This window comes from Oenanthe melanoleuca, chromosome 5, assembly GCF_029582105.1.
Source record: "Oenanthe melanoleuca isolate GR-GAL-2019-014 chromosome 5, OMel1.0, whole genome shotgun sequence".
In the NCBI taxonomy this organism is placed as follows: domain Eukaryota; kingdom Metazoa; phylum Chordata; class Aves; order Passeriformes; family Muscicapidae; genus Oenanthe; species Oenanthe melanoleuca.
In genome coordinates, this window is record NC_079339.1 from 17637263 (window position 1) to 17663014 (window position 25752).

The 25752-nt window shown below is 46.3% G+C and overlaps 1 protein-coding gene across 1 annotated transcript in view; it reads right to left on the reverse strand.

Annotated features, from left to right (window-relative positions):
- PNPLA2 (patatin like phospholipase domain containing 2) overlaps positions 1 to 21915 on the reverse strand; it is a 29023-nt gene extending 7108 nt beyond the window's left edge. The window contains exons 1-5 of the mRNA XM_056491942.1: positions 21516 to 21915; positions 5882 to 6114; positions 5641 to 5706; positions 1522 to 1731; positions 610 to 670 (exon numbers count right to left, since the gene is read on the reverse strand). Of these exons, the coding sequence (XP_056347917.1) occupies positions 610 to 670; positions 1522 to 1731; positions 5641 to 5706; positions 5882 to 6114; positions 21516 to 21702 (757 nt within the window). The 5' untranslated portion in view covers positions 21703 to 21915. The remainder of the gene's footprint in view (positions 1 to 609; positions 671 to 1521; positions 1732 to 5640; positions 5707 to 5881; positions 6115 to 21515) is intronic.
- Between the last annotated feature and the right edge of the window lie 3837 nt (positions 21916 to 25752).

Here is a 25752-nt window from a genome sequence, read left to right on the forward strand (position 1 = left end):
CCCTGCCTGACCTTTAGAGTGTAAGTCCTTGCTTCACCCTAACTCCCCCCTCAGTCTGAGGTCATGCCCAGCCTCTTTAGCTTACACCTCTTGTAAGACTTACCACAAGGAGATACAAACCTTGCTGGTTTAAATTCATTCTCTCCTTCCCCATCAGAAGTTCTCACATTTCCCCTTTAAGTTCTGCAAGGTGCTGTTTTGCAGAGTTTTGTTACTATAACCTGCCAGTCACCCATCATGCAGTGCAATCCCAGTTATCCCGGTCTGCATCACTGTCCATGGACACGAGGTGGCAGCAAGTGCACACCCAGCACTGCAGCGGATGGAGGCAGGAGAGCAGCGCCCAAGTGCCTGGCACAGGGGCTCTGAGCAGCAGGGTGTCTGCAGGAGGTCCAAAAGGCACTGCTGCCCAGCAACTGTGTTGGTAACTGCAAAGGTCACCTCTCCTTCCTGAAGTGCTCGAGTACACTTACTGAGAATTCCATACTCTAGTATCTGAGGCACAGTTCAGTTCCCCCCTTCCTCCTTTCATATGCACCATCAACTAATCTCAAAGCCAAGGCACAGAAGAGGCAAGTCAGTGCACCCTACAAATAGCCAGTGCCTTACCATTCTTCTTCAGGAAGTGCAGTGCATCTCGATAGCCCTGCTTGCACATATCCCGCAGCACCTGTGGCAGAGGAAGGAAATTCCATGTGGAAACTGGCTGAGCAAACATCTACCACAATGCTGGCTTCAGAGGAATTCTCCTGACTCTTGAGCTATCTCAAGAACAAGTCACATTCTTGCTAGCCTTGCTCAGGCTTTGAGCAGGAATGGGAGGTATAGCATCAATATATTGGCTATGGGAATCACAGGAAATCTAGATTGGAAGGGACACCTAGAATCCCACCGAAGTGTGGGCATAGAGTTGCAGCTACCTCATTGCCCCATCTACAGCTGATGCTGCTATGGGCAGCCTTCAGGCAGTCACTCTGACAATCAGCAGGTTCCAGGAAGGGCCATTGTATTTATAGGTAAAACCAGCTAGGACTAGAGAGGGGGTGGGAAGAAACTTGCCCAAGTAATTCAGCACATGGATGTGTGCTTATTATGTCCAAATGTCAGGGCTATCTGACACTTGCATCTTCTCAGAAGTACACAAAGTTTGCAATGCTTCACACTGGCAGCTCCATCCATACCATAAAACACTGAAGTGCACATTGGTTCTGATGGCCAATACATCTTTGTTTACAGTGAGCCTGATTTCAAGGCAGAGTGCCCTACAGAGAGCAACAAGGGAATACTTTCCAACCAACTGCTACCACTTAAATTCCAGATGTTCAAGTAGAAAAAGAAGACAAACCCTTGCGCAGGTGCTCAAGGTTTTGCGAGTCACTGGGTTGATAATGTCAGGATTAAAGCCAAAGCACAAGATACAAAACTAACAGTGTCTGCAATCTTCTCCTGCCAAAGTACACACAGTATAGCCAGTGCCTGAGATCTGTGGTCCCCAAGTTCTGGTGTGGCCAGGAAACTCACCTGTGGCTCTGGAGGAAACAGGGCCTTTGAGAGGCGGTAGAGGTTGCGAAGGTTGAACTGGATGCTTGTATTGGTGACTCTCAGCTCATGCATGTTTGTGGAACTGTCCCGTGGGCAGATATCGCTCTCTCCCGAGAAAGGAGACACCGTGATTGTGTTCTTCAGCTCATATTGGGGCAAATTGTCAGAAATCCCTCCATCAACATATCTCTGAAATCAAGACAAATGCAGCAATCTTCATTCTCGCAACTGATCAAGCAGCTTTTTTACTCTGTGTCCCTTCTCCTGCTTGTGCCAACAACTTGGGAAGAGAAAGGAATACATACACCAGCACTGGAGGAGCAAAAACTAGTGATAGCACAGTTGTGTTGTTTATAACAACTCCTTTTGCTATGTGCTTTTTCTTGGTTGAGTGCAATGCTCATAAGTGTTCAACAAGAAAGGCACATTCAGTTGTGTGACTGCTGACTTACATCTCCTATGTGGTCTGACTGCTGTCCAATTAAATAATAATACACACCAATAACCACCTGCAGTGCAAATTAGCACTGATCTAAGCTATCACGCTGTGACATTGTGCTATTTTTCACTTGTGTTTAAAATGAATAAGCTCAGACACAAGTCCCCACTGGCAGAAGGTTTGTTACCTTTGAGTAAAACCAGCTGACTTGTTGCTAGCAGACTTATTGAGCAGCAATCCCAACATATGCATATACATTGGGAATCAACTTGCTGTGGTGTGATAACAGAGCACAAGGGACTTGGGTTTTGCTATTAACAGGCACCCTCTTATCAAGAGAATGTTCTGTACTTCAGTACCATAAACACATTTTTGTTACCTTTGCAGGAATGGCAACCCCAGTAGTAAGTTCTCAAAACATTTGTTGAATACTATAATTGCACAAGGAGCTGAGCAAGAGGATCCCTATCACAGGTTTTAGCAGAGTAAGCAACATGCAAAAGATAAAAGGAAAAGAATGTTAGTCAAGCCAAAAGAAAAGAAAGCTGGGGATCTTAGCAGAGCAACAATTCCAGCTCTCGTGAACCTCAGTTACAGAAGAGTTCTGCTGATTTTGTATCAGGGTTGATCCTGCAATTTGCTGGCTGGATCCATTTCCTTCCTACTCAAATACAAATCATGATACAGGGGCTATGCAGCCTCACAACTAGCAGCTGTAAACATCTTTCAGCTCTCTGCTGGGTGAGAAGCTGAGCCATTAGAGGCTAAACCCAGGCAGAGAACAGAACTGCTGATTGAAGGAGGAGGTGCCCCATTCTGCATCCTGCTTCTTCTTGTCTCACAGGCAGACTGACCACCAACATCGTTCTTTTGCTGTGCAGTGCCTAGGAGAACACCAGATGTGTTGCCTGGAGGGTGCTTTGCACTTTCTCTTGCTCTGGATGGCAGACAAGACAGAGACCTCAAGCAGCTTCTCTGAGCCTAGGGAACAGTTGACAGGTTCACGGGCTAAAAGCAATTAAATTCAGCTATAGCAATCCAGCTGCAATTGATGCAACAGGGTCAGGGTGGACTGCACACTCCCTTCTTGGGAGGCAAACTAAACCTCAGGACTACCTTTGCATAGAGCCTACAGCTTTATGGGAGACAACTTGTGATTACAGTTGTAGGCTACAGCAGCCCAAACTCAGAGCACAGGATGTTTTACTTTCATGGCAGCCCTTGCTCACCAAACACTATGTCAAGACAAGCACTAAGAGACTCCAACACCACCTGAATTTGGACAGTGAGGAAAGTGAAAGGACAAGATAGATTAAACTCAAAGATAAGTACACCCTCTCAGAACCAGTAACACAGGTTGCTCACAAGATGTTTTCCAATAACAGAGCTGCCAGCAATCAACTGAACCCTCTCCCCCTTCTAAAGCAGGCATCAGTGTTCCCTAAGCTTAAAGCAACCACAGCAAACTCCATTTCATCCTCTTCCCAAAGCTCCTCCACTGAGAGCCAGACTAGGCACAGCTAGAGCTGGAGATATCTGCCTGACTCCCTTTGAAAGGATGAGATTCCAACACGCTGGGTGGGATGAGAACAGAGCAAAGCAGGCAACATGCACTTTAAAGGAGGTAAGCTTTAGTGCTGGATGACACTAGTTATGCAGTAAGGATGCAGAAGACACGTTTCCCTGAGGGTGGCAGCACAACTACATAGATGCCATTAGAAAAAAGGCTCAACTACAACAGACTTGACAGGCAAAGCCTTCTGACTCCATAGAAATCCAGGAGTACATGTGCACACCCCACTCTCTGGTCCACTGCTTCTAAGCAATGCTGATTAACATTCCTCTGAAAAGCTCAGCTGCCACTTCTTTGGATTTGCTTGAACCTCCAGTTACCCAAGTGTAACCACTCTCCAGCCTCCTGCAAAGCCCACAACAGCCCAAAGCCACAGGCTGGAGCCACCAGCTGCCTGCACAAGCAGCAGCAGCTTTAGGGGATGGTTCATAGACTGGGGTGCCCATTTCCATTCCCTTATCATGTCCTCCCATGCACAGGGCACCTCACTCACGTGATTTGACAATCAGCTTTGTGACCCTTGCCAGGGATTCTCTCATCCACAGGCTGCAGACAATTCACAACTATAGTGTGTGACAGGTCAGTTACTGACTTTTCCATTTCTCAATATTTAAGTTGTTGGGGGTTTTTTAACTTCCTTGCCCATCTCCATCATCTACTCTATGAGGCTACCAGGTCTTAGAGAAGTGAACAGTGGAAAAAATTTAGGAGTAAGGCAAAATATGAATTTTGCACCTTGCACAAAGTAACATGGCCTTGAAAACCAGTCCTTGTGCCAGGCCTGTCAGTTTATCCTGTGGCAAATACTGTCACCACAGGCATGCTAGGAACCATGCCCCAAGCTCATACCAACCTAGTTTAACCTCTCGCCTCATCAGCAATCCCCCTTCACAGCCATGCTTTTCTGGGGAAGAGGTAGGAATTAAATTTCCTCATCTCATATTTCCTCCCCACCTCTTCCCATGAGAAGTTATCCCTCAGTGTGCCAGGACAGCTGCACATTCCAGAAACCCTGATGTTGTACACAGTTTTGGAATTGTGAGATTTTTTCCTGATGCACACTGACCTCAATTAGCCCCAAAGAGATGTAAGGCAAAAGCCACTGCTATGGTCCCACCAGCTGAGGAGAAAAAGCCCTGCCTGCAGTTGCTGAGCAAATACCAAACCATTATTGATTCTGTCACTTTTCTGAAGGGCTTGATAACCCTGGACATCTCCTCCAGGTCATTTCCCTCAGCAACATGCTTGCACAAGACAAAACCAACCAAGTTGGGTATTATGCAGGAGCAAAACTGACCTCACTTTCAGGACAGAGGTAGCAATCAGAGCAGATTTGATGCTATGCTCTGACAGACAAAGGCACTTTGGTGAGATCACTTATGGTAAATCAGGGCACATATTTTATAAGTTCTCCCTTCTCACTTGACTGTGTAGTTTGCAAAACCTCTGCCTTTTAACATTAACCTGTGTAGCACAAGGGAGGCCAAACTCAACCAGGAGACCCTTAAAGCATGACTGCAATATCCAGAAAAGCTGCAGCTCTGCACAGCTTTCACGTTTTCATTTCTAACATGCAAACACAGAGGGATAAATTGCTCTTGAACAGCTTTGAACACAATTTAAAGAAAGATGTGGTGTGCAGCACAACATTATTCTCAGAGAAAGGACAGGAAGAACTCCATGGAAAAGAGGGCCAGTATCCACACCATTAGTTAAAGCCCAGCAGAAAGTGTCAGGCACATGTGAGAGGGACTATACTCATGACTTTTATCCTGGGCCCAACTTCTTTCCACATGCAGACAGCTGGAGCCTCAGTGATGGAAAGTGCTGTACATGCAGCCATGAGAACACTCTGTTAATCCAGACTGCTATGTATTATGATATGTTAAATCCACTGGTCTTCAGGACATTTACAGTCAGCTGCAGGCAGCAGTGGAAAGGAGGCCTATCCACTGCTGGAAGTTGTTTATTTGGGAATTTCTTGTGGCTCTTCAGTTAAATGCTGCCAGCAGGCATGCAATAATATTGTCAAAACCTTCTCATTAGTATGCAATTTAATGAAGGACCATCTTAGAATCTAACTTACCACTCCACGCAAGGTTGGAGGTATCAACCCACAGTAGACAGGGATAAAGGTGCTGCAGATACAGGCCTGAGGGAGAAATCGAAGAATCAGATCAAAGCCTACAGAAACTATTACTGTTCTCAGAACACCATGCTGGCATGTGCTGACAATTATACTCCAATACTAAGGACATCTGGAGACTAAAGCAAAACAAAACTGCATGCAGTTCCTGCCCAGCCCAATATAGTAAGAGTCCATTCACCTGGATCAGCTCCTCCTTGGAATTGAAGTCTGACAGTATCACATTTTCTCCATCAGACACCCGTGTCAGGGAAATACCCAAACGTCCTGCTGCAACCTCGTGCCCATTATCTGGCACCATCTTGGACAGGGACATCCGAATGGTCTTCACCAAGTTGAAAGAGGGGTGGAGTGGGCCCAAGAACCTCTTCCGAGCTTCTTTTGACACCCGAATAATGCTGGCACCAGCCTCACCTGCAACAAGAGAAAGACCAATGAACCATGAAATGCTACCAGAACTTGTCTTCTTTACAAAACTAGGCACAGAAAAGCCTCATACCCAGCTTTCCCCAGAGGTTTCTCCCCTGGCTAATACACAACTCAAACCAAGAGATTATTTACAGGGGGTGTTATAGAAGTCATGGAAGTTTGCTGTCTTGGCCCTCACACACCCTCATCACAAAGAGTTATCCTCCTCTAACTTATGTTTTATGTACTCAAGGAAGATCATGTGCATCTGACTAAGGCCTCACACTTTTTTTTTAGATCCTGTTGCACTGGCCAGTGCTGGGCTGGTGAAAACAGACTAAGAAAACAAGGCTGATACTTTGACAGTTTTGATCTTATGGATAAATCCACTTCAAAACATATTCCACTACCACTCTTCTAGTAAGCATCTTTTTCGTGACAGGAGAAAGAATTATCAGTCAGGAAGCAAAAGTGCCAGAACAGGAAAGCTGGTGCTTTCCAGCTAAGTGATCCCAGCTCTGCTGTGAATGTCAGCCACACCTCAAGTGAGCAAGTGGGACTAACGCTCCATCAGGGAATCAGAGACTTAGTTCTTCCTGCAGAGCCTCTGGTATCCCACCCCTTCCATGTCCAGTTCCACAGCACTAAACTAGGCCCTGATGGCAAGCAGGACTTGTGAAGGAATGCTTGCTTTACCCTTTCACAGTGACCCAGCTGGGTTTGAGGAGACATCACAGCTGCACAAAAGGGAAGGTATCTGCTAAGCCCATTATCTCAGTCACTAGGAGCTCCATCTGGCAAGCACATCAGAGCTCTCCAGTAGGAAAAAAGGGATGGGAGGAAACAAAAATACAAAATACATCTAGCATGTTGCACACACGAATGGCTGCTTCCACATACATCCAGCCATGGTGGGATACAACAGTTCCTCTAAGTACCAGCTAATCACAGCATTTCAAGGAGTGTCAGGAACATACATGTGATAAGACTGTGAGGGGAAGAATTAGAGAAGCCAGGAAAAAAGAAACATGCTCATACAAATGAAAACTCCTCTCCAATCAAACTGAAGGTCATTTTCTGGAAAAGGATGAAAGACTACCAGTTTAAGCCAACTGAAGTCCCCTCATTTCGCTCTCCCACTGAAATTTTTAACTGCACAAACAAGGCAGCAGAATGAAAGAACTCAAGTTAGACCTAGGTTAATAAATACAGTGGAGATAAGAGCAACAACCCTCAATGCTATGTTGACATCCCAATCTTTTGCAATACACGTGTGCCAGCAACATGTTTTCCATCAATGCAGCCTGGAAACGTGATTCTGGGCTTAGGAAACCCACCAACACCAGTAGCTCAAGCACGCAGAGAACTGGACCCTTGACCATGACCAGAGACTCTGAGGTCAGGATTTTAGGCACTGTGAGGTAGCAACTTAGCAGAAAAGCCAAAGTTCCCCCTCTGAAGCAATTTTTAGCCCTGTAATCCCAGTCTCCTGTCCTAGAGCAATGTTTAGCAGTCTAATTCTGATCTTACTTACTCAATTAGCAGTAAGCCATTGAGCCAGCCTGTTCCAGATAGTAGCCACATGGTTCAATATCCTTCCCAACATGAAAGAAGCTGCCCCACAGAAATACACTTTATAATCACTGTGACATTAGCACTCAAAACTCTCCCTAAGACACCTTCATGTCTACCAAGGGGAGGAAGGACACACAAACTGTGATTGAGCAAAAAATTGAAGGAATCCCAGCCCAACACCTTGGTCACACGACCCCATAATGGAAAATCTTCTGCACTGAGTGCCTTGCAGGGAAATGTTGGCTTGGTTGAAACCCCCAGTGGGAGGGTGGGTGTTGAGCATGCAGCTGAGGGGAGACCCCTGTGAGCAACAGCCGTGCTGGGGAGAGTGTGGGTTATCCAAGAAATGGTGCTTACAGAATGATGCTTTCAGGCTGGGCATCTCAGTGTGCAGAAAGACATGACAGCAATACTGAAAACAACTGTAACTAAATGGAGCTTATGACTGTTCGAACAAAAAAGTGAGCTGGAAGAGGTTTGGGTTTTTTTAAGAAAAACAGGAGAGCTAAGTCCTGACTATGTTAGGCAACAGCATTTGAGGGGATCCCCGACTTGCAGCTGCCTGCTCTTCAGTGTTTCATACCCAAGAGGGCAAAGTGAGATTATTGCTAATTACCAAGTTCATTCTTTGAATACTTTCTTGGTGTTTTTTTGGTTTGTGTTCCTTTTATACACATGTGCATATGTGCATACCCACAGGAGCTTTGAGGCACTTCTGTTTAAAGACATCTGTGATTCTGTTGGACTGGCTGAATCACGTGCACTGAAGCTTCTGTGGGAAGGCATGGGCATAGGGTGACCTGCAGTACCACTAGCTTTCTGGGAAAAAAGACCAGCTGAGGGGACAGCCAGAGAAGACAGGCTTATGTAGAAAGATCCATAATAGATGGCCAGTCCTCTTGGAAATACATCTCAGAGGAGAGAAAAGAAGTGACAGTGTCTTAATCCTGTTACTACCAGAAGTGCTATTCCAGGAAAACCAGCTCAAATTCTGCTTGCAGCCTCTCAGAGGGAGCAGCTGAATTAGAGGCAGTCAAGAGAGACAACTCCTACAGGGGTCAGCCAATAGCTCTCGATTATTTCTAGGACTAGTCCAGTGCCAAATGCAGCCCTTAGGAAAGCTTATCTTTTTTTTTTTTTTGTGATTCAGGACACAGAGTCATGTGAAAAAGCTGAACTAAATTTATATTTCCTTACTGAGGAACATACCACAGGGCAGAGGCTATCCCTAATAGTTAGCAGTGTTTGCTGTGAAAATGTTTCATTCTTCTCACACCAACCAATTAATACAACACCTTTCCCTACACAGATTTATCAATATTCCAAGCCAATATTCCTCAAAAATGTTGCATTAATATATGCAAAATATTTCATTTTCATTAGAAAACCCACATTCCCCTTTACCCCCACCCCCATCACTGCCTCACTGGGTGTTGTTATACATAAACCCAGTACTGCAGGGCTATTGTCCTTATCTAAATTTCAGCTGTGATGACGCAAAGGAGCATCATACAGCTGTGTCCTGAAACACCCCAACTTGTCCCTTGCCAGAAAAGGGGGGCGGGCAGCTGCTCTCCCCCTGCTGATTTGTCATCTGCTACAAGGGGCAAGATAGTGGCACCCATGGGAAAAGCCTGAAGGCAGCTACTAGCTCACATTTCATTTTTAAGCTGTATCAATCCAGCTTCACATGAGCTTATTGACATAGGGTTAGATTGTTCCCTTTAACAACTGACTTCCACCTCTATCAGCCATGCCCAACTCCAAAATAATCCAGTAAGTCATTCTGTACTGCTTGGCATCCCTAACCTCTAACCTGAAAAGCATTCAAGCAGCACGTGCTATTTATAACTGTAAACAAACAACCCAGCAGAGCAGCCTGCTGTTACTCTGCCTCTGGAACTGCAGAGCTGAAGATGGATCACCTAAAACTGATGTTAGCTAGGCAGTTGGGAAGACCCTTAGCTGCTGTTAAGGGCTCTGGGATGAAACAGAAAGGCTACTCCAAACCTGTGTAGTGCACAAGGGCCATCACAAAGCTTAAACACTACACAACATGAGGGGTGACAAGTGGAGAAAAAGGGGCCTCTTCAGACCCACATCTGCAGCAGCAAGGCTTTCGCACCAAGGGTGCCGTGAACCACATGTTACACCATACTGGTATCCATTTGCCAGCCAGTAAAATGACAAGATGACCCATGAAGTATCTCAAATGGAAAAAAGCACCTGAGACACAGACAAAAATAGGAGCAAGCTAAATAGGGGGAAGGGCATTCTGAATATTCAACCCTGCAGCTCACCCATGACACTGCAGGCTCCTTTGGGAGACCTCTGTGTCAGCACAAAGATCATCCTCTATGCCAGGGACATTCCCTCTCCCTGCCTAGTGCAACAGTAAACAGGATACAGACTTCAAGGAACAGTTCTCCAACAGGAATGGAGTGCAGAGAACAGCACAGAAAGCTGGTGGATACAGGGACAGCACTCTCTGTCCCTGCTGGCGGGAAGCACAGAGGTCACACCCCAGAGAGCAGATGCCATAACTTGCCTGGACTAGTGGGGCAGGCAGGAAACTGCAGATCCTCACTAAACCTGCTTCTCATTCAACACCTACAAATGGACTCCTTCTTACACATCAGCAACACTCCTCCCTCCTCATTCTCATTACCCAGTTACCCAGACTGGGCCAGCACACCAACAGCTTTGAGAGGAAGCCAACTAGCAGGAGGAAGCACAGGTACTTTTATTCTCCCCCAGGACCTTGACAGCACTATGCCTTGTTACTTTGGGATCACATGATCAAGCTATTTTGACTGTAATATTTTGAGGACAGGAGTCCTGCCAGCCCTGTGTACTATAACCAAGGACCTCATTCCAGAACTCCTTAAGTTCTGCTCAGCTCTCTGTTCCAGGGAGGTTTGTGTGATACTCAGGATAGATGTCCCTTTTAAGGGTCCCCAGCTAAAATCTTCACACTTTGCTTTCAATACAGCTGGTTGCTGAACACTGCTGGAATTGTCATTATTCCACTGATAGATCCCAGTCTGGATATGATTTCAGCATGAGTCAGAAGGGATTTATTAGCGTGATCTTCCCCAACATTAATTTATCTTGGTTGCCCATCTCTTGCCATTTCAGTTGTTCTGTGCCACATACATGGAAGAGCTAAAAGTCTCTGACAATGAACAGAGGTTTCAGGAGAGCTGCTCCATGTTCTTCCAGGGCTCAAATCCTCAAGCTGCTCCAGCTCAGCATGCACAGCTCCTGCACTTGCCTCTTTTCTAAGTACTGAGAGTAAGCAATGCACATGCTTTCCTGCCTAGCCTCTCCCAGGAGACGATATAGTCCTAATTATAACACAGTCCTGTCACCAGCCCAAAAGAAACCCACAAAGCTGTAAACAAGAGGCACCAAAAGTTCTCAAAGTGACATCTAGAAAATAATTAACAGAGAACTTTATTGGATATTTCCTCATGGGTAGCTCAGATCAAAGTGATGATCATCTTTTTGTTCATCTCAAGCAGCAGTGCACAGTAATGTGCCTGTGACCAAAGGACAACCCCAACTCTTGTGGGCAACGACAAGTTTGTGAAAAATCCCACTGCTTGTGTAGACTTCTGTTCCACTTTCCATGCTCATGCTGAAGCAACCTGATTTCCACTTACTGTCCCAAAAGAGCAAAAACCAGCCAACATTTCAGCTAAGCTGAACAAGGGCAGCTTGTCCTGAATGGGAACCAGTCCCAAGATGTTCTCTGATGGTTCATCAGAGAGGCTGAAGAGATGTCAAAGGGGGCCCCAAAGACAAATCCATGCCAGCAGGAAATAAAGAGCAATGTTTTACAACCTGCCTGTTTAAGACATGTTCAGGTGATAGAAATTAAAGAGCTATCACCAGCAGCGGAGTACACCTATCTGAAATCCTGGACAGAGACCTAAAAGCACTGATCATGGAAAGAATATCCCTCACTGGCCAGCAGTTGTAAAACACACAAACAAAAACCACCCATTTTTAAACATTTGAGGCTGAGGGGCAGCAGCTAGCAGTGAAGTCTTTAAAAGCACCAACCCTTTTCACATCTGTGCACATCTTGCTGTAAGCCAGTTTGATTGAGAAACACCATGTACCAGAACAAGCTGTTCTTCTAGGACTTCCCTAATTTTTGTTGTTCTGATATATATTTTTTATTTTATTTAAGGTTTTCACTCAATCCTCCTCTCCAACTATTCTACCATCAGGTAAGAAATTCACTTGGCTCCAGTTAAGAGATACAGGAAGGAAATTTTTTATTTTTGGTGATACATTGAGGTAAACACAACTCCCCTTGCAACCACACCCACTCCATTTGCGGACAGTTCTACTGCTTGACCAGCTGTTCCCCGTGGCAAGATTAGGGGCTCTGTGCAGGGATTTAACCTCGGTTCAACAAACAGTTTTGTAAAGGAGAGTTCTTAGAAAGCCTGGCCACCAGCTGTACATAATGGTGTTTCTCCCCCTTTGCTCGGGAATGAGAGGCACTGACACCCTGCTGGAGCAACTCCTAGGGATCCCTGCTACACTACAGTCAGCAACACCTATTCTGACCTTACAGTGAGGGAAGTGCAAACACCAGGAGAGAAAGCTTTTCAAGTAAGCCAGCTCTTGCAGTTAGAGGCAGATGCTAAAAGAAGGGCTTAGCCCACAATAATTTCAGGTTCTTCCTGCTCAGCGTTGCTTACACTAGCCACAAACTGTTTAGCCCAAGACACAGTGTGCAGCAGGAGGGCTACATAAATTCAGTTCATTTGCAACTGTTTCAGAACCAGAAGCCTCCCTCTTAACTTGTTTGTCCCAGGATGTTTGCTTTTCTATTTCAACTGGGGGGGGGGGGGGGGGCGGGAAGCTGTCAGTTACATTACCTGTTCAAATAAAGCCAAACCAAAAGGAGACATTTTTCCCGTTTGAGCCAAAAGATATGGCTAGTGTGCTCTAGATACCAGTTAATAGATGAACCAGAACTATTGCCACATGCCAGATATGAGGAACATAAGAGGAAGATCTGCTTTTAATTTGCCAGGGTTTTTACCTCTCGCACACAGCAGCTCACGAGGCAGACCCCAGTGACTGCCACATGCCCATCCATCAGCTGGTAGCTGCAGGGTAGGACCCTCGTGCAAGCCCAAGTGCTGATGCATCACTTGTACCTCCCCTTAAGACCTAGTGTTCTACTTTGTACAGAAGCAAACAGGGAGAGCAGGCATAAGAACTCAAGAGCTTGATGATGTCTTTAGCTACATTTTTGCACTGGACTTAATGAAGTGTTGGCAAACCAAAGCCTTACTAGAACTGCTGTTCTGCAAGCTGAGACTTGCATTGTTTCTGTGGTCAGGACAGGAGCACTTATTTTTGCAACACAAATCCGAAAAGAGCCAGCTGCCACTGTGAAACGATCGACAGGAAGGGCAGGAGGCAGCTCAGTGCAGGCAGCCAGCCAGGATCACTCTGTCACAATCACAACAGCAACACCCACTAGTCTAACCTTTCTCTACCATGATGCCCTAACATGGGGCTTAATGCTGCATTCCTGTTCATAGCATTAGAGAAATTAAATGATGTAACAGTGCATGAAAAGGAAAAGTTGCTCAGGACCCCCAACAAGCTGAACTGAAAACCATGTTCCATCTACATCCATGCATCAATCTCTGTCAATGCTACAGTGCAATTCAGACAACATGGGACGACAAGAAAAGTGGATTCACAGGGTAGACAAGATCAGATCCCTGCTACTCACTTGGACCAGGTAATACTGAGTTTGAAGCAATTTTTTTAAAAACAAGTACTCATTCAGAGAAAGCTAGTGGAGGGGAGAAACACGTTGTAATGAGAAATTATTTTTCTCCTCTGGTCTGTACAGAGGCAGAAGTGCAACCACATCCAAATCTCACTTTATTCACCTGTGTGAAAATGACTAACACAAAGTCTCCAGTCGCTGTTATTCTGAGAGGGAACTAGTGCAGAAAGATCAAGCTTCACCCACATGCACAATGTTGCACACACAGTTCATTTTCACTTCTCAGGTCAGTTTCCAGGATGGCATCACACACACACCACTAGGGAAAACGGAACTGTTTCCACTTCACAGGGGAGGCATTACTAGAAGAAAAATGTTTTAGAAAGAAATCAGGGCAGGAGAGTAGATAGCTTTGCCAGGCACCACAGATCCACAGAGCAAATAGCTGGAGTTAGCAGTCATGATTTCTATTTCCAGTCTGAAGAAATAGCTGTCACTCCAGCACCTTCAGCTTTATCACATACCAGCCATTACCCTCAACTGGTTCACCAACACCAGAACAAAGCCCACACACAGCTTTTGGTGGCTATCAGCCTAAGCCCTGCAAAAAGCTTTCCTGTGTGCTTACAGGTGGCAATTGTTTCATGTTCAGAGATGATACCAGAGACATGGCTGGCTCTGTCACACAGCAGCCTGCCTTTCTCCCTGTCCTTTCCATTGTACACTTGTATGACTGCTAAAATCCTGACACAGATGAGAGGAGCAGCCCTGACACCCTCCACTAGCTCTCAGCCTGCATCATGCCCAGCTCTCATGCTCACAAGGCTCACCAACTGCTCCAATCCATGCCAAGCCCCTCCCTGTGCACCTGTGAGTGCACTGCCTGCTGGGCCTGCTTTGCCCTCCCTTCTCAAGCAGGTCAAGTGTCATCTTACAGCCCAAACTCTTCCCCACCGGCCCTGGCATAAGCAGGGCAGACTCCAGCAAGGAAATGAGAATCAAAAGCTTAGTTTTCAAAGCAGTCCTCTGGATCACAAGGTTAGGCCGCATACCTTGGGAACCATGGCAAGGAAATCTAGGAACTGCTGCTACCTTTCTTCCAAAGACATCAGCAGTGGGCCCCAAGCCAAAACATGACTGGGTTCTGAAAACAACTGTGTGAGAGGACAGGAGCTGCTCACAGAGGGTTGCACAGAGCCCTGCAGGGGAAAAGCCTCTGCTCAACCCTTCCTGCAGGGCTGAGCACACAAACAAGAACAGCAACACATGCTCAGATGAACATTTGACACATGAACTCTTCTGTGTGCAAAAATAGGGCTAGTAGTTAAATACTTCCCTTAAGGAGTATTTTACCAATCCTGCTATGTAAGAACACTATAGGATAAATAAATCAATGTAAGCCTCTGAGCTGACAGCCCACTCCGAAACAGGACTCCAAGTTTTTCCATGCATAGCATAGCTATGGCAGCCTCCATAATACACTGGATTTTTATTCTTTTTTGCCAGGCCCAGCACTGAATCAGCAGCATTCAATGCAGCCAGCAAGACTGGTCCTTGTAATTAACATATCTAAAGGGATTCCTGATTCATTTACACCCTCAGCTGTCACCTGAGCTGTCATCTACTCCAGGATGCTAAACAAGATAATCCACAGGAGTGGCAAGCTCAGAGATTGCTAAAACCTCCAACGCAAAAATGATATTCAATCCTTAAGCCTAAAAAAGGCCTCCAAAACCAACATCCATCCAAACAAACTTCAGTGTATGAAGAGGAAGAGAATGGTTCATCCTCAGAAGAAAGCAGGCACAGCACACCTAAAAGCCTGGGAAACAGTGGCAGAAGATATTCCATGAAGCTTGCAGACCCCAAAGGTCTTGTCAGGCAGAAGTCATCACTGGGGATTGGGACTTCATCTGCACCACAAAGCATGACCAGTTCAGTTCTGGGAGAGTGCCAGAGGGCAGCACAAAGCCCTGGGTTCTAATAAAGTTACCAGCTCCCACACCTGATGTAACACACTGCACAGCAGAGCAGCACAACCCCAGGGACAGGATCAGGCCTGCACAAGCAGCTGTTGTATCACAGGTGACAAAAACTCTCCCTCCATTCCTCTGGCCTTTGTAGCTACAAATGGCAGGGCTACAACAATCTCCAGCAACTTTTCTACACTCCCAAGCTCACTAATTCCCTCTCTCCTATGTGCTTCTTGGAAGGGATTTTCCACTGCCTCAGACTTTACCACTTTTAGGACACATTCTGCCTTTTCCCAGGGACATGGACTTATTTAGAGGCTTCTACATGGAATCATTTCCTCTACCTCTCCTTTTCACTAGCTCTCACTCTACTTGCTTGACAAGGCACACAGCACAAGGTAAATACATATACATAGCTCTGCTGACTCCCACATAATTGAAGACACATCCTGACTTTCACTTCAAGTCCCAAGAACACTTAGCAGAAAGGAAGAGGACAAGTCTTAGAGCTTGGCAATAAAAGTGTAGAAGTGCAGAGAATTCAATGGAAAAGTGGTGGCCACTTTAGAATTCAGCCACAAGTAGGGTTTGTATTGCAAAGAGCAAGGTGAACAGGAGTCACCCACTCACACTGCTCCTTGGAGTAAGATTTCTGAGGTTTTGCAAAGGCCCTATAATTAGAAGTCCTGCCCATTCTCACCTCCAGAAAGAAGGAATGCTGACTAATTACCATTTCCAGCCCTTGCATGGTCAAATACAGTGGAAACCAAGCACAGAAGAGGTGGAAATCCTCTCCAGCCAAGTCAGGGAGTATTTCATATGTGCTTCATGGAGGGCACAGAGAGAAACATGGAGAAACCCAGAGTGAGCAGGGGCCCAACATCTGAGTACAGCCCCAAACTCACTGCACTGGAAGGTAACACAGCCTCCCTGACAGACAGGCAACAAGCACCACCAGCTACTGGACATGCAGGCAGAGCTGCTGTAACCATTGCAGCAGCAGGAGTTTGGAATTGAACAATACAGCAAGAAATTTGAGGAAGGCTTTTTGATTTATCAGGACTAAACTTCCAAACACAATCAGTAAAAGAACACAGGACACTGAAGAATTTACAACAGCTTCTCCTATTTTACAGGAAGGCCTTGCAGTTGCTTTGAAGAGTTTGGGGAGCTAAGAGGCAGGGAGAAGTGGAATAGCTCAGACATACTGCAAGTTCAAGAGATGTGCTGAGCCTATGGGTCAGAAGAATGACCAAAGATCTGTTGCCAGTGACACTGCACAGCTGCTGCCACGGCTGACAGCAAGGCTGTGCACCAAGCTGCTCTGCACACCTGCTGTCTATGTGGGGTGCCAGAAGAATAAACACATGCCTTGCTAGGACTGTTTTTTGCTAGAAGTGGCTCCTTGGCTTCCCTTGCACTCATCCAATGAGATGCCTACAAGAGCACCTTTCCTTACAGAAGCTTTCTTATTAGAGCCAGACAGACAGCAGGAACAAGCTCCTTTCCTCCCATCAAAAGGTATTGCAGAGTGCTCTGGCTGCCAGCTTACTCCTCCAGACACCTGATCCCACAGCCCTGTGACTGCTGAGGGCACTGATCCAGGCTCAGCAGCTTCTCCGCCAAGCCAGCAAACATTTCTGACTACGTCAGCACAGAACATCTCCCCTCCACCTCTATTTCCACACAGAAAAAACCTTTACCACTTCCAAGAAACACCAGAAGGTTCCCCATGAATTATATCCATATCTCCATATATGTACACAAAGGTGTCTCTCCTTCCTGGCTGGGACTATTGACCAACTTTTTCTCCAAGGAGGGCCTCTGCAGGAAGTACGAGTGCCCATCTCCTGTGTAGGAGGGACCTGACTACTGAGACACCACAGATGCTACAAAACTTTCCTTTGTGTCCCTGTGGAGATCCACAGCTCTCTTCACACAGCCACAGAAGACAGCATCACATATACTTCCCCTAGGAGAAGCATCCTGATTCATGCTTTGGCCAGCATAAACTGGCATTGATCTGAGGATTCCATAAGCTGCTTTATTTCCGTCAATCTGGGATTTGGTGCTATGATTATACAAACACAGAGAAAGTAAATCTCCACAACCAGTTCTTAAGCCTTTGCATGCAAATAATCAAATTGCAGAAGCACAACATTAAAATTCTGATATTGGTAATTATTTCAGTTTCAAAAGGTTTTGATCATTGGGCCTTTTTTTTTTTTTCTTTGCTCCTGCTATCCAATAGAAAATGTCTCTACAGTTCAGCGGCACATTTTCTGGTTGTCACATGGTGACAGCTGACAAGCAAACCCAATGTGAAATAATTGATATTTCATCTCATGTCAAGCCTGAGACAGAGTCCTGGTTAAGACAGCAATTTAAAATAATTAAATAATAAAATGCTGTAAACAACCCAGGAAGGGCTCTCCAAAGAGCATTCCCAACAATGCTACTCAATCTAGCAGATACACAGCCTCCTTTCTGTTTTGTTAGTACTAAAAGCATCTCCTCAGCTTGCTTTTTCATTTTCTGTCAACCTTGTCATGCTGTAGGAGAACAGCTAACTTCCACAGATGGGGTTTGATAGCCAGCTTTGCATTTGACAGCAGAACTTACCCCTTCCTCCCAAAATAGAAGCAATTCAGCAGTTCCAACCCATCCACAGATAGGGCTGTCTAGGACAACATTCACATGCCACGCAGACAATTGGGATGCTGTTGGTTAACTATGAGTCAGAGGGACCTTAGTACCAGCTCAAAGACAGCTTTTCAGTGATTACAGCTTCACATCTCATCACTTACTCAGGCTGCTATGTTCCAAAAGCAGGCACAAAAAAGTGAGATGATTCCAGACCTTACCAAAAATAAATTCCCCACTCAGTATCAGGGATAAATCCTACAGTAATCCTACAGTAGCTGCACTTTATCATTCCTCATGACTGAAAAAGAATGGTCTCACCATGTTGAATAAGACAGTTTTTCTCATCCAGGCCAGTGACTTTCAGATTAACACAAACAGGTAAACTCCTCAAACTTCACACCTAGAATTTGTGAAAAGCTGCAGGATTTGAGGTATGCATAAAGAGGAGACTGCAATGCCAGCATGAAAACTTTTCACTTGCTTGGCATATAAAGGTGCATTTCCTGGTGTGCTGGACTCCAAGAGCCCCAAGAGACAGTACAGGAATGACAGAGGCTGTTTTCCAGAACACCCTTGGGGGAAGAAGCTATTCATGCCACAACACTGCACTATGCACAATCAAGTAACTTGTAAACACAGGAGACTGCCCAATGCACCTTGATAGCCATACAGATTATTCTAGTGGAAAAACTGCACTGCTTTTTCCTGCCAGCAAACAGAAGAACCTCAAAACTGGAGAGAGAGCACTTCAGATGCAGGGCAAAATCACTGCTGTAACCTTGAACAATAAATCCAAGATCCCTACAACTTAATGGTAAAGTGCTTAACTAGAGTTAGGCAAGGTCATATCAGACTATAAATACCTCCTGATCTCTTATATAAATGTAAGGTGCCCTGCCTAAGTAATATGCACGCCCAATGTTGTTTTCTTTGGTATTCTCAAACACACCTTTGAAGCCCACACTGTGCTCTAAAGGCTGCAGATCACTTGGTCAGGGCTTTCAGTTCAGTGCCAGCCCATAGCAAAGTCTTCCAGTCCTACACAAATTATGACAGTGACTAGCAGAGAGGGTAGAATGAGCTCACAGACAAGCTGAACAGATGCAAAGGCCAGAGAGAAAAAGCTGGAAAAGAAACCACTAAGTGGGATCTTAAGTCTCTGAAGTCAAGGAAGATTTCTGCTCTCTCTGATTAGGATCTCAAAAGATTGGACTCAAAGAAAAACCCACAAGAGGTTTTTCCACTCCTGCCCAGCAAGTATTTGTCTCTGCACAGTGGAGTCTTCTTGCATTCACAGGAACAAGGACACTGACTTTATCTACACACAGTCAAATTAGCAAGGCTTCTGCAAAATTCCATTTGTCATTCATCATGAGACACTATTTAGCATTCCAGTTTCATGGACAACAGACAGTGCAGAGTAGCAGTTGCCATAAGATTCAAAGCCCACGGGCTACCACCTGCTCTCAGCAGCACAGCAAACACAGGTGCTCAGGACCCTACAAGAGCCTATATGAGAAAGAACCGCTCTCCTAGTTCAGGCTTAGCTGCACTTTCTGCCCTGTCCTCCTTTACCTCTATGATTTCATTCTAACCTCTGGACCTCTGCCTGGCAGCTGCACTGTCAGGAGGGTTTATGACATGGACAAGGTACGGCGATACCACAGCCCAGCCACGCACTCCGTGTGCTTTTACTTTCAGAAGTCAACTCTGTTGCCTTAGAGCTGCTCTCTACCCAAGATACATGTCAGTCACACAGGTGAGTCAGAAGAAAACAATTCCAGAGAAGTCGAACACAAGACAGAACTGGAACACTCAAGACCCAAGCCTTGGTTAGTTTCAAAGAGCATGGTTTGCCCTCCTTCAGGAGGTAGGTGAACGCTTCCCAGAAGGTGACCCCTAACCCAGTCCTCTTAATAATGCCTCCCACTGTACCTCACAGGGAGTGGGAAAACCTATTCTGATTCACAGAAAGTTCTCTATCAGGCTGGATGCCTCCCTCAGGGCAGTGCCTGGCACACCATGGATGCTCTGGACATATAAATAGCAAGGACAAAGCAGACATAATAACGGGATTGCTCAGCACTCAGGATGGCATCTGAGTAAGGCAAACGATTTGGGGACTACCGTCAGCCTGTCTCACACTTGTGCCACACCTTCCAGTGGCAGAGGGATCACCCAGTTAGGGAACTAATTGGGGAGTCAGGTTTTCAACAGAAGCAACAGCAATCAAACGACTAAATCCCTGGCAGCTACCTACAAATGGATCCCTATACAGGAAGAGATTAGGGATTTTTATCCCTTGTCCACAGTAAAAGTTGGCACCAGGGCACCACTACAACCTTTGAGATCTCAGATTGGGGTCTGAACAGCTTTTAAGAGCTCCAGAAGTTACATCTGCACTTCACTGGGCATTTCTGTAAACAAAATGCTTAGGAAGGGAAACTTCAAACCTAACTACACAGAAAATGCTAACTTTTGCTGCATCAGGGCTACATCTCAAAAAAGAGTGCTGTGGGAAAATGCCTGTCCAGGTGAGAGAACTTCAAGCAGTAAACAGCTCTGGCTGCCCTTGGCTCTCAGAGAGGCTCATAATTCTCTGAGACTAAATAGATATACCTGATTCTCTCATATCACATTCCCCTTTCAAGCTTAAGAAACTTTTCTGCATTTGTTATTCTCAACATAAAAGGTTCCAAATACAGACCCTAACACGTGTTTGTTTACTTCCTCCCATATGCAAAACGGTAAAAATCCAGGAGGCACCACAGACTGTTTTCTTCAGCTGTTCCCTAGGCATAGGGACATACTACATTATGTGCTTGCTTCATAGATAACTTTTTAAAGTTATTCCTTAACTTGAAAGCAGAGATAAAATCTAGCTAAACTGGAGCTCTTGCACAGGGCAAGAGAATTCTTCAGCACCCAAGACTCCAAGGAATAACTCTCCTCCAGAAATAAATATGCAGATTGAAGGCTGTGCTACTCCGAGATGCTGCCCAGCTCCCATCCGCACACACAAACTCAGTGTCTCCATCTCCAGCCGCTTCACCTCCATCACAGCCACCAAGGGCCGGTGCACACACGGCCTCCTTTCCTCACCCAGAGCCCCAGCAGACCTACACCCAAGCAAGGTAAACCCACACACCGAGCCCAGCAAGTCCCCGTTATGTGTGTCTGTGTGGGTGGGTGTCAGAACCAGGGCCCTGTGCTGACCTCCCGATGGTTCAGGGCCTCCTTGACCTCAGCCACCCGTCAGGGACCGGGGCGGGGGGAAAGGCCTTAAAAACAACGCGCTGCTCGCACTTCGGCAGGAGGAGGGCGCAGCGCTATTTACATGCACTTATGTATATACACCCACATCCCCTCGCTGTTGCTCCAATTAACAAATTAGCAGTAACGAAGGAACAAGCGAAGCAGCGCCGAGCCCGGCCCGCGCTTACCGAGGCAGGCGCCGCTGACGAGGGCGGTGGCGGTGAGCGCCCCGGCCGAGGCGCCGTACACCTTCTTGGCGTTGGCCACCAGGAACGGGGCATGTTCCTGCAGGCAGCTGGCCACGCCGATGTGGTAGACCCCCAGGAAGCCGCAGCCGGCGAAGGAGATATTCCAGGTGGAGTCCAGCGGGAACATGGCCTCCGCGCCCCGCTGGAGGCGGAGGGCGCCGGGGGGAAGCAGCAGCGGCCGCGGCGGAGAGCTGCAGCCGCGGGTCTGTTCTCGCACCGCCTCGGGACGGGCGGGACAGCCGGGCAGCGCTGCTGCCGAGCAGAGGCTCAGGAAACACGGCAAGACTTGCCGCTGGCAGAGCCGTGCCGGTCGCCGAGTTTATATGCGGCGGCCCGGCCCTCGGGCCCGCCCCTCGGCAGCCCCGGCCCCTCCTGCCAACCCTTCCTCCGGTGAACCCCTCTCCTCCCGGGCATTGCGGCTGCCGCAGCTACCGAGCCACTGCAGCGGCAAGGGCCCAGCCAGCTTCTCGGGGGAGAGGGCTGCTCGCTGCACCCCGCAGCTCGCCCTGTCCCGCGGCAGCAGGCTGTGCTTCCCTCACGGAACATCCCGATTCTCGGAGTCTGCTCCTTGGGGTTGCCTGTGTTTTTCAGGGATCGGGCAAGAAACGTGAGAGAACGGGGAAAGCTCTCCCCTTTCACAAAAAGGAGTCAGAAGGAGGCAGGTCGTGTGACAGCAACAGGACAAGAACTGGGAAAAAGGCAATCCTCCGTCCAGTCCCAAACAGCTTTCTCTGCCTCTTAACTCATAGAATCGTTGGAAGGGACGCACAAGAATCATGGAGTCCAGCTCGTGCTGCACAGGACGTCCCCAAGAGTCACACCTTGTGCCCAAGAGTATTGTCCAAACACTTCTTGAACTCTTGTTAAGGCTTGTGTTGTGACCACTTCCCTGAGAAACCTGTTCCAGTCCTCAACCAACCTCTGGGGGAAGAAACTTTTTCTAACACCCAGCCTAAACCTGCCCAGACACAGTTTCAGGCCATTCCCTCAAGTCCTGTCACTGGTCACCAGAGAGAGGAGATCAGTGTCTGCCCCTTCCCTTCACAAGGAAGTTGTAGACTGTTGTATGCTAATCACCAAAACACACAGAGTTATTTACCTTTGCTAAACTTTTCTCAACATTTTTTGCTCCACGTGTCTCTAAGCTCACCAAAATGTTTATATTTAATCAGGGCAACTGTGATTTTCAGCAGTACTTCTGCATAAGGTCACCACAGAGCACCACTAGGTGAGAGGCCAGTGCTAGTAGATCATCAAAATAGATTTCAGAAGTTGTAAAGATCCCCTTGCCATAAACAGTACAGACTACTATTATCCAAGTCATAAGGTAAGCATGAGAAGCTAGGAAGCAAGATCAGCAGGAGGGATGTTTGGGGGATACAAAATAAAAGGCATAAATTTTTAATGGAGCAACATAGGGTGAAAAGCACTTTCTATCAAAGTTTAAAAAACAGCTTAATTGATCTTGGCATAAAGCAATTTTAATTAGTTTTCTTGGACCTGGTCAGAAGTTTCTCACTTGGGATTGTGTTATACCTGTTCTTAACAGCTCTTTCACCTTTTATGCTAGTGGAGGTCATCCAAGTAGCCCCTCTTCCTGTTCCTTCCACTCCAAATATCCTTTCAAATTATATGAGGGAGGCTAATACCCTCCCTAAGGAGTGGCCATCCAGGTTGCAAGAACAGCTGTTTAATGCCTCACAGTCAGGTGATGGAAGCAACTAAATTCAGCAGGTAACCTTAGCATAAGTCCAATATTTGAGCTCAAGTTAGACATCATACTCCAACCTCTACAGACAGAGCACTTTTTCATTAAGTGTTTGCACTTTGCTTTCATCAGACAGGTAGGAGTACAGCTTCAGCTTTCTTTCAGGTCCTGCCCCCAAGCCCACCACCTTACCTAGCTGCCACAAACTACCCTTTTTACATATTAACATCCTGGTGTACATAAAGAATTCACCCTGCTTACATTAATCCTCTCTTTATACCCACTCTTCTCTCCCTTCCTCTCATACCTCTAGTTGCTTTTGTAATTTACTTCCTCCCTTGCATTTGTTGTGGTTACGTAACCCCTGTCAGTCCTCCACCAGGAGAGGTGAGCCTGCCTGAGCCTTGACTCTCTTACAGGCCCTTACCACCAAGGCCATCATGGAGCTTCCACCCCATGCTTCTGATGACTCAGAAAGGTATTTTCATGTACTCAAACCCAAAGGAAATATCCTGTCTCACCTTTTCCGGAACAGGGATGGTTCTACAGAAGAACTGGTCACTGGGCTGTAACTTTAGCAGAAGTCTGTGGCAAAACTGACCACTGAGCCTTGTCTGCAGATATCTCCAAACACTTGTAACTACAAGAACATCTTCATTTTGGAGCCAATGCTGCTCCCTCTTTTTCCAGCATTTCACAAGCCTTAACGTTCCTAGCACGTCTGGATAACAGAAACAACAATACTGCGACAATGTTGGAGTTAGTTTCACTTGATTTCCCAAGAGCAATCTCATCCTGAGTTGTTTACATCAGTCTCCCTTGGCCCTCAAGGTTACTTATTTGAGGAGGTTAATGCTGCCCTGTTGAAACAGGTCCATGAAACGAACCATGTGAACACTAATCTCTTGTGGAGTGCTGCCTGGGTACTGGCACTAGCAAGCTGACAAACAATTGTGCTTTTCTCAAAAATAAATTAACCCACAAAACTAATCTCTTTCCCCCCAGTAAAAAAGTGCTGTATTTCTGCTATTGCTCACAGTGCAGCAGTCAGCCAGATCAGCAAGATTTACAAGGCAGCTTTTCCTATGTGTCAAACTCCAACTGAAACTCTTCAAGTCCACTCGTGGTCCTACAAGTTGAGATGCCATGGGAGACAGCTTCACATGTAATCTCTCCTTGTTGTGTTTTTGTTTTCTAGCCTAATGAATGCTGAGCTGTTAGTACCTACGAGACAATAAGATACAAGCAATCTCTGCTTTTTCAGCCAATACCTTGTGTTTTTGCTGGCCACTGGGAATTCAAGGAAAGATGAAAGGCAGCCTGTTACCATGCTGATTCCAGAATGTTACTTTCGTGTTGTTGTCCATAGTCAGTTAGAAAGGCACGCCAGCCATGAACTGAACCCAAGTGCTTTTAACATCACTGGAAAGCTGGAGTTATATGTCTTCTTCTTACCTGTGATGTTTGTGTACTGTCATTCCATAGCAGACTCTTGGCACTTGCTTCATAGGAGCATCTCCTGAGGCAGAGGAGCGGTCCTGCCCTCTTGGGACTGGATTTTTCTTCTAGGAAAAGAAAATTAGCCATCCCTGCCCCTACATAAGTCAAACCTACTGAGTTCAGCAGGCCTGCCTGCATGTAGCAGCTTGCAAAACTGGGCCTTGGTAGTAAGAGTGAAACCAGTTGAGAGTGGCCCCAGGGAGCCATTTGTTACTGCTTTAGTGTCCAGGACATCCCCTCTGCTTTCCAAGTAGTGGAGCTGTCTCCTCCCTCTCCTTGCCCCACGATGTTTATAAGAAATGATTTTCACTGAGAGCTGATTTGAAATGGCACGGCATTTGTGCACCACTGAGGAAAGCCTCACGTTTCAACGTCAAACCTATGACTAAATCACTCTCCCCTGCTGTCAACTTGGTAATGATCAGTTACCATTGTAATCTCTAGGCACAAGATGATCCCTCCCTTTCACCTCAATGCCCTTGAGCATATCTTTTATGAAGAATTCAGGAAAAAAATCTTCTCTTGGTAAAATTTATTCTGTAAGGGGAACTAGGGACTAGGCCACAAGTCCAAGTATTAGCAGGCACTAGTCTTCTCTGAGAGAATCATGGACTACAGTGCACCCACCTCACTAGTACCCTTGCCTTTGGAAATCATTGGTAAGTCTGAAAGGGCATCACTGAGACTTGAAAATTCAGATCAGTGACTCCAGAGGAGAAGCAGGGATCCCATCTCCTTCACAGCTGAAGCTCATAGAAATCAGAATAATAGTGGTGAACTCCATGCAGAGCACCAAACAAGTGTGCAACTGATTTCCAGGCACATCACTGCTCATGTACAAAGCCATCAGGTGGCCAGTTTCATAAATAGGTAAGGAAGGGGGAAGTAAGCTTAATAGGTTTGATTTTGTATTCAGAAGAAATGTTCGCTCTGCAGGTTTTAGCAAATTCTGCAAAATGTGCATGAAAT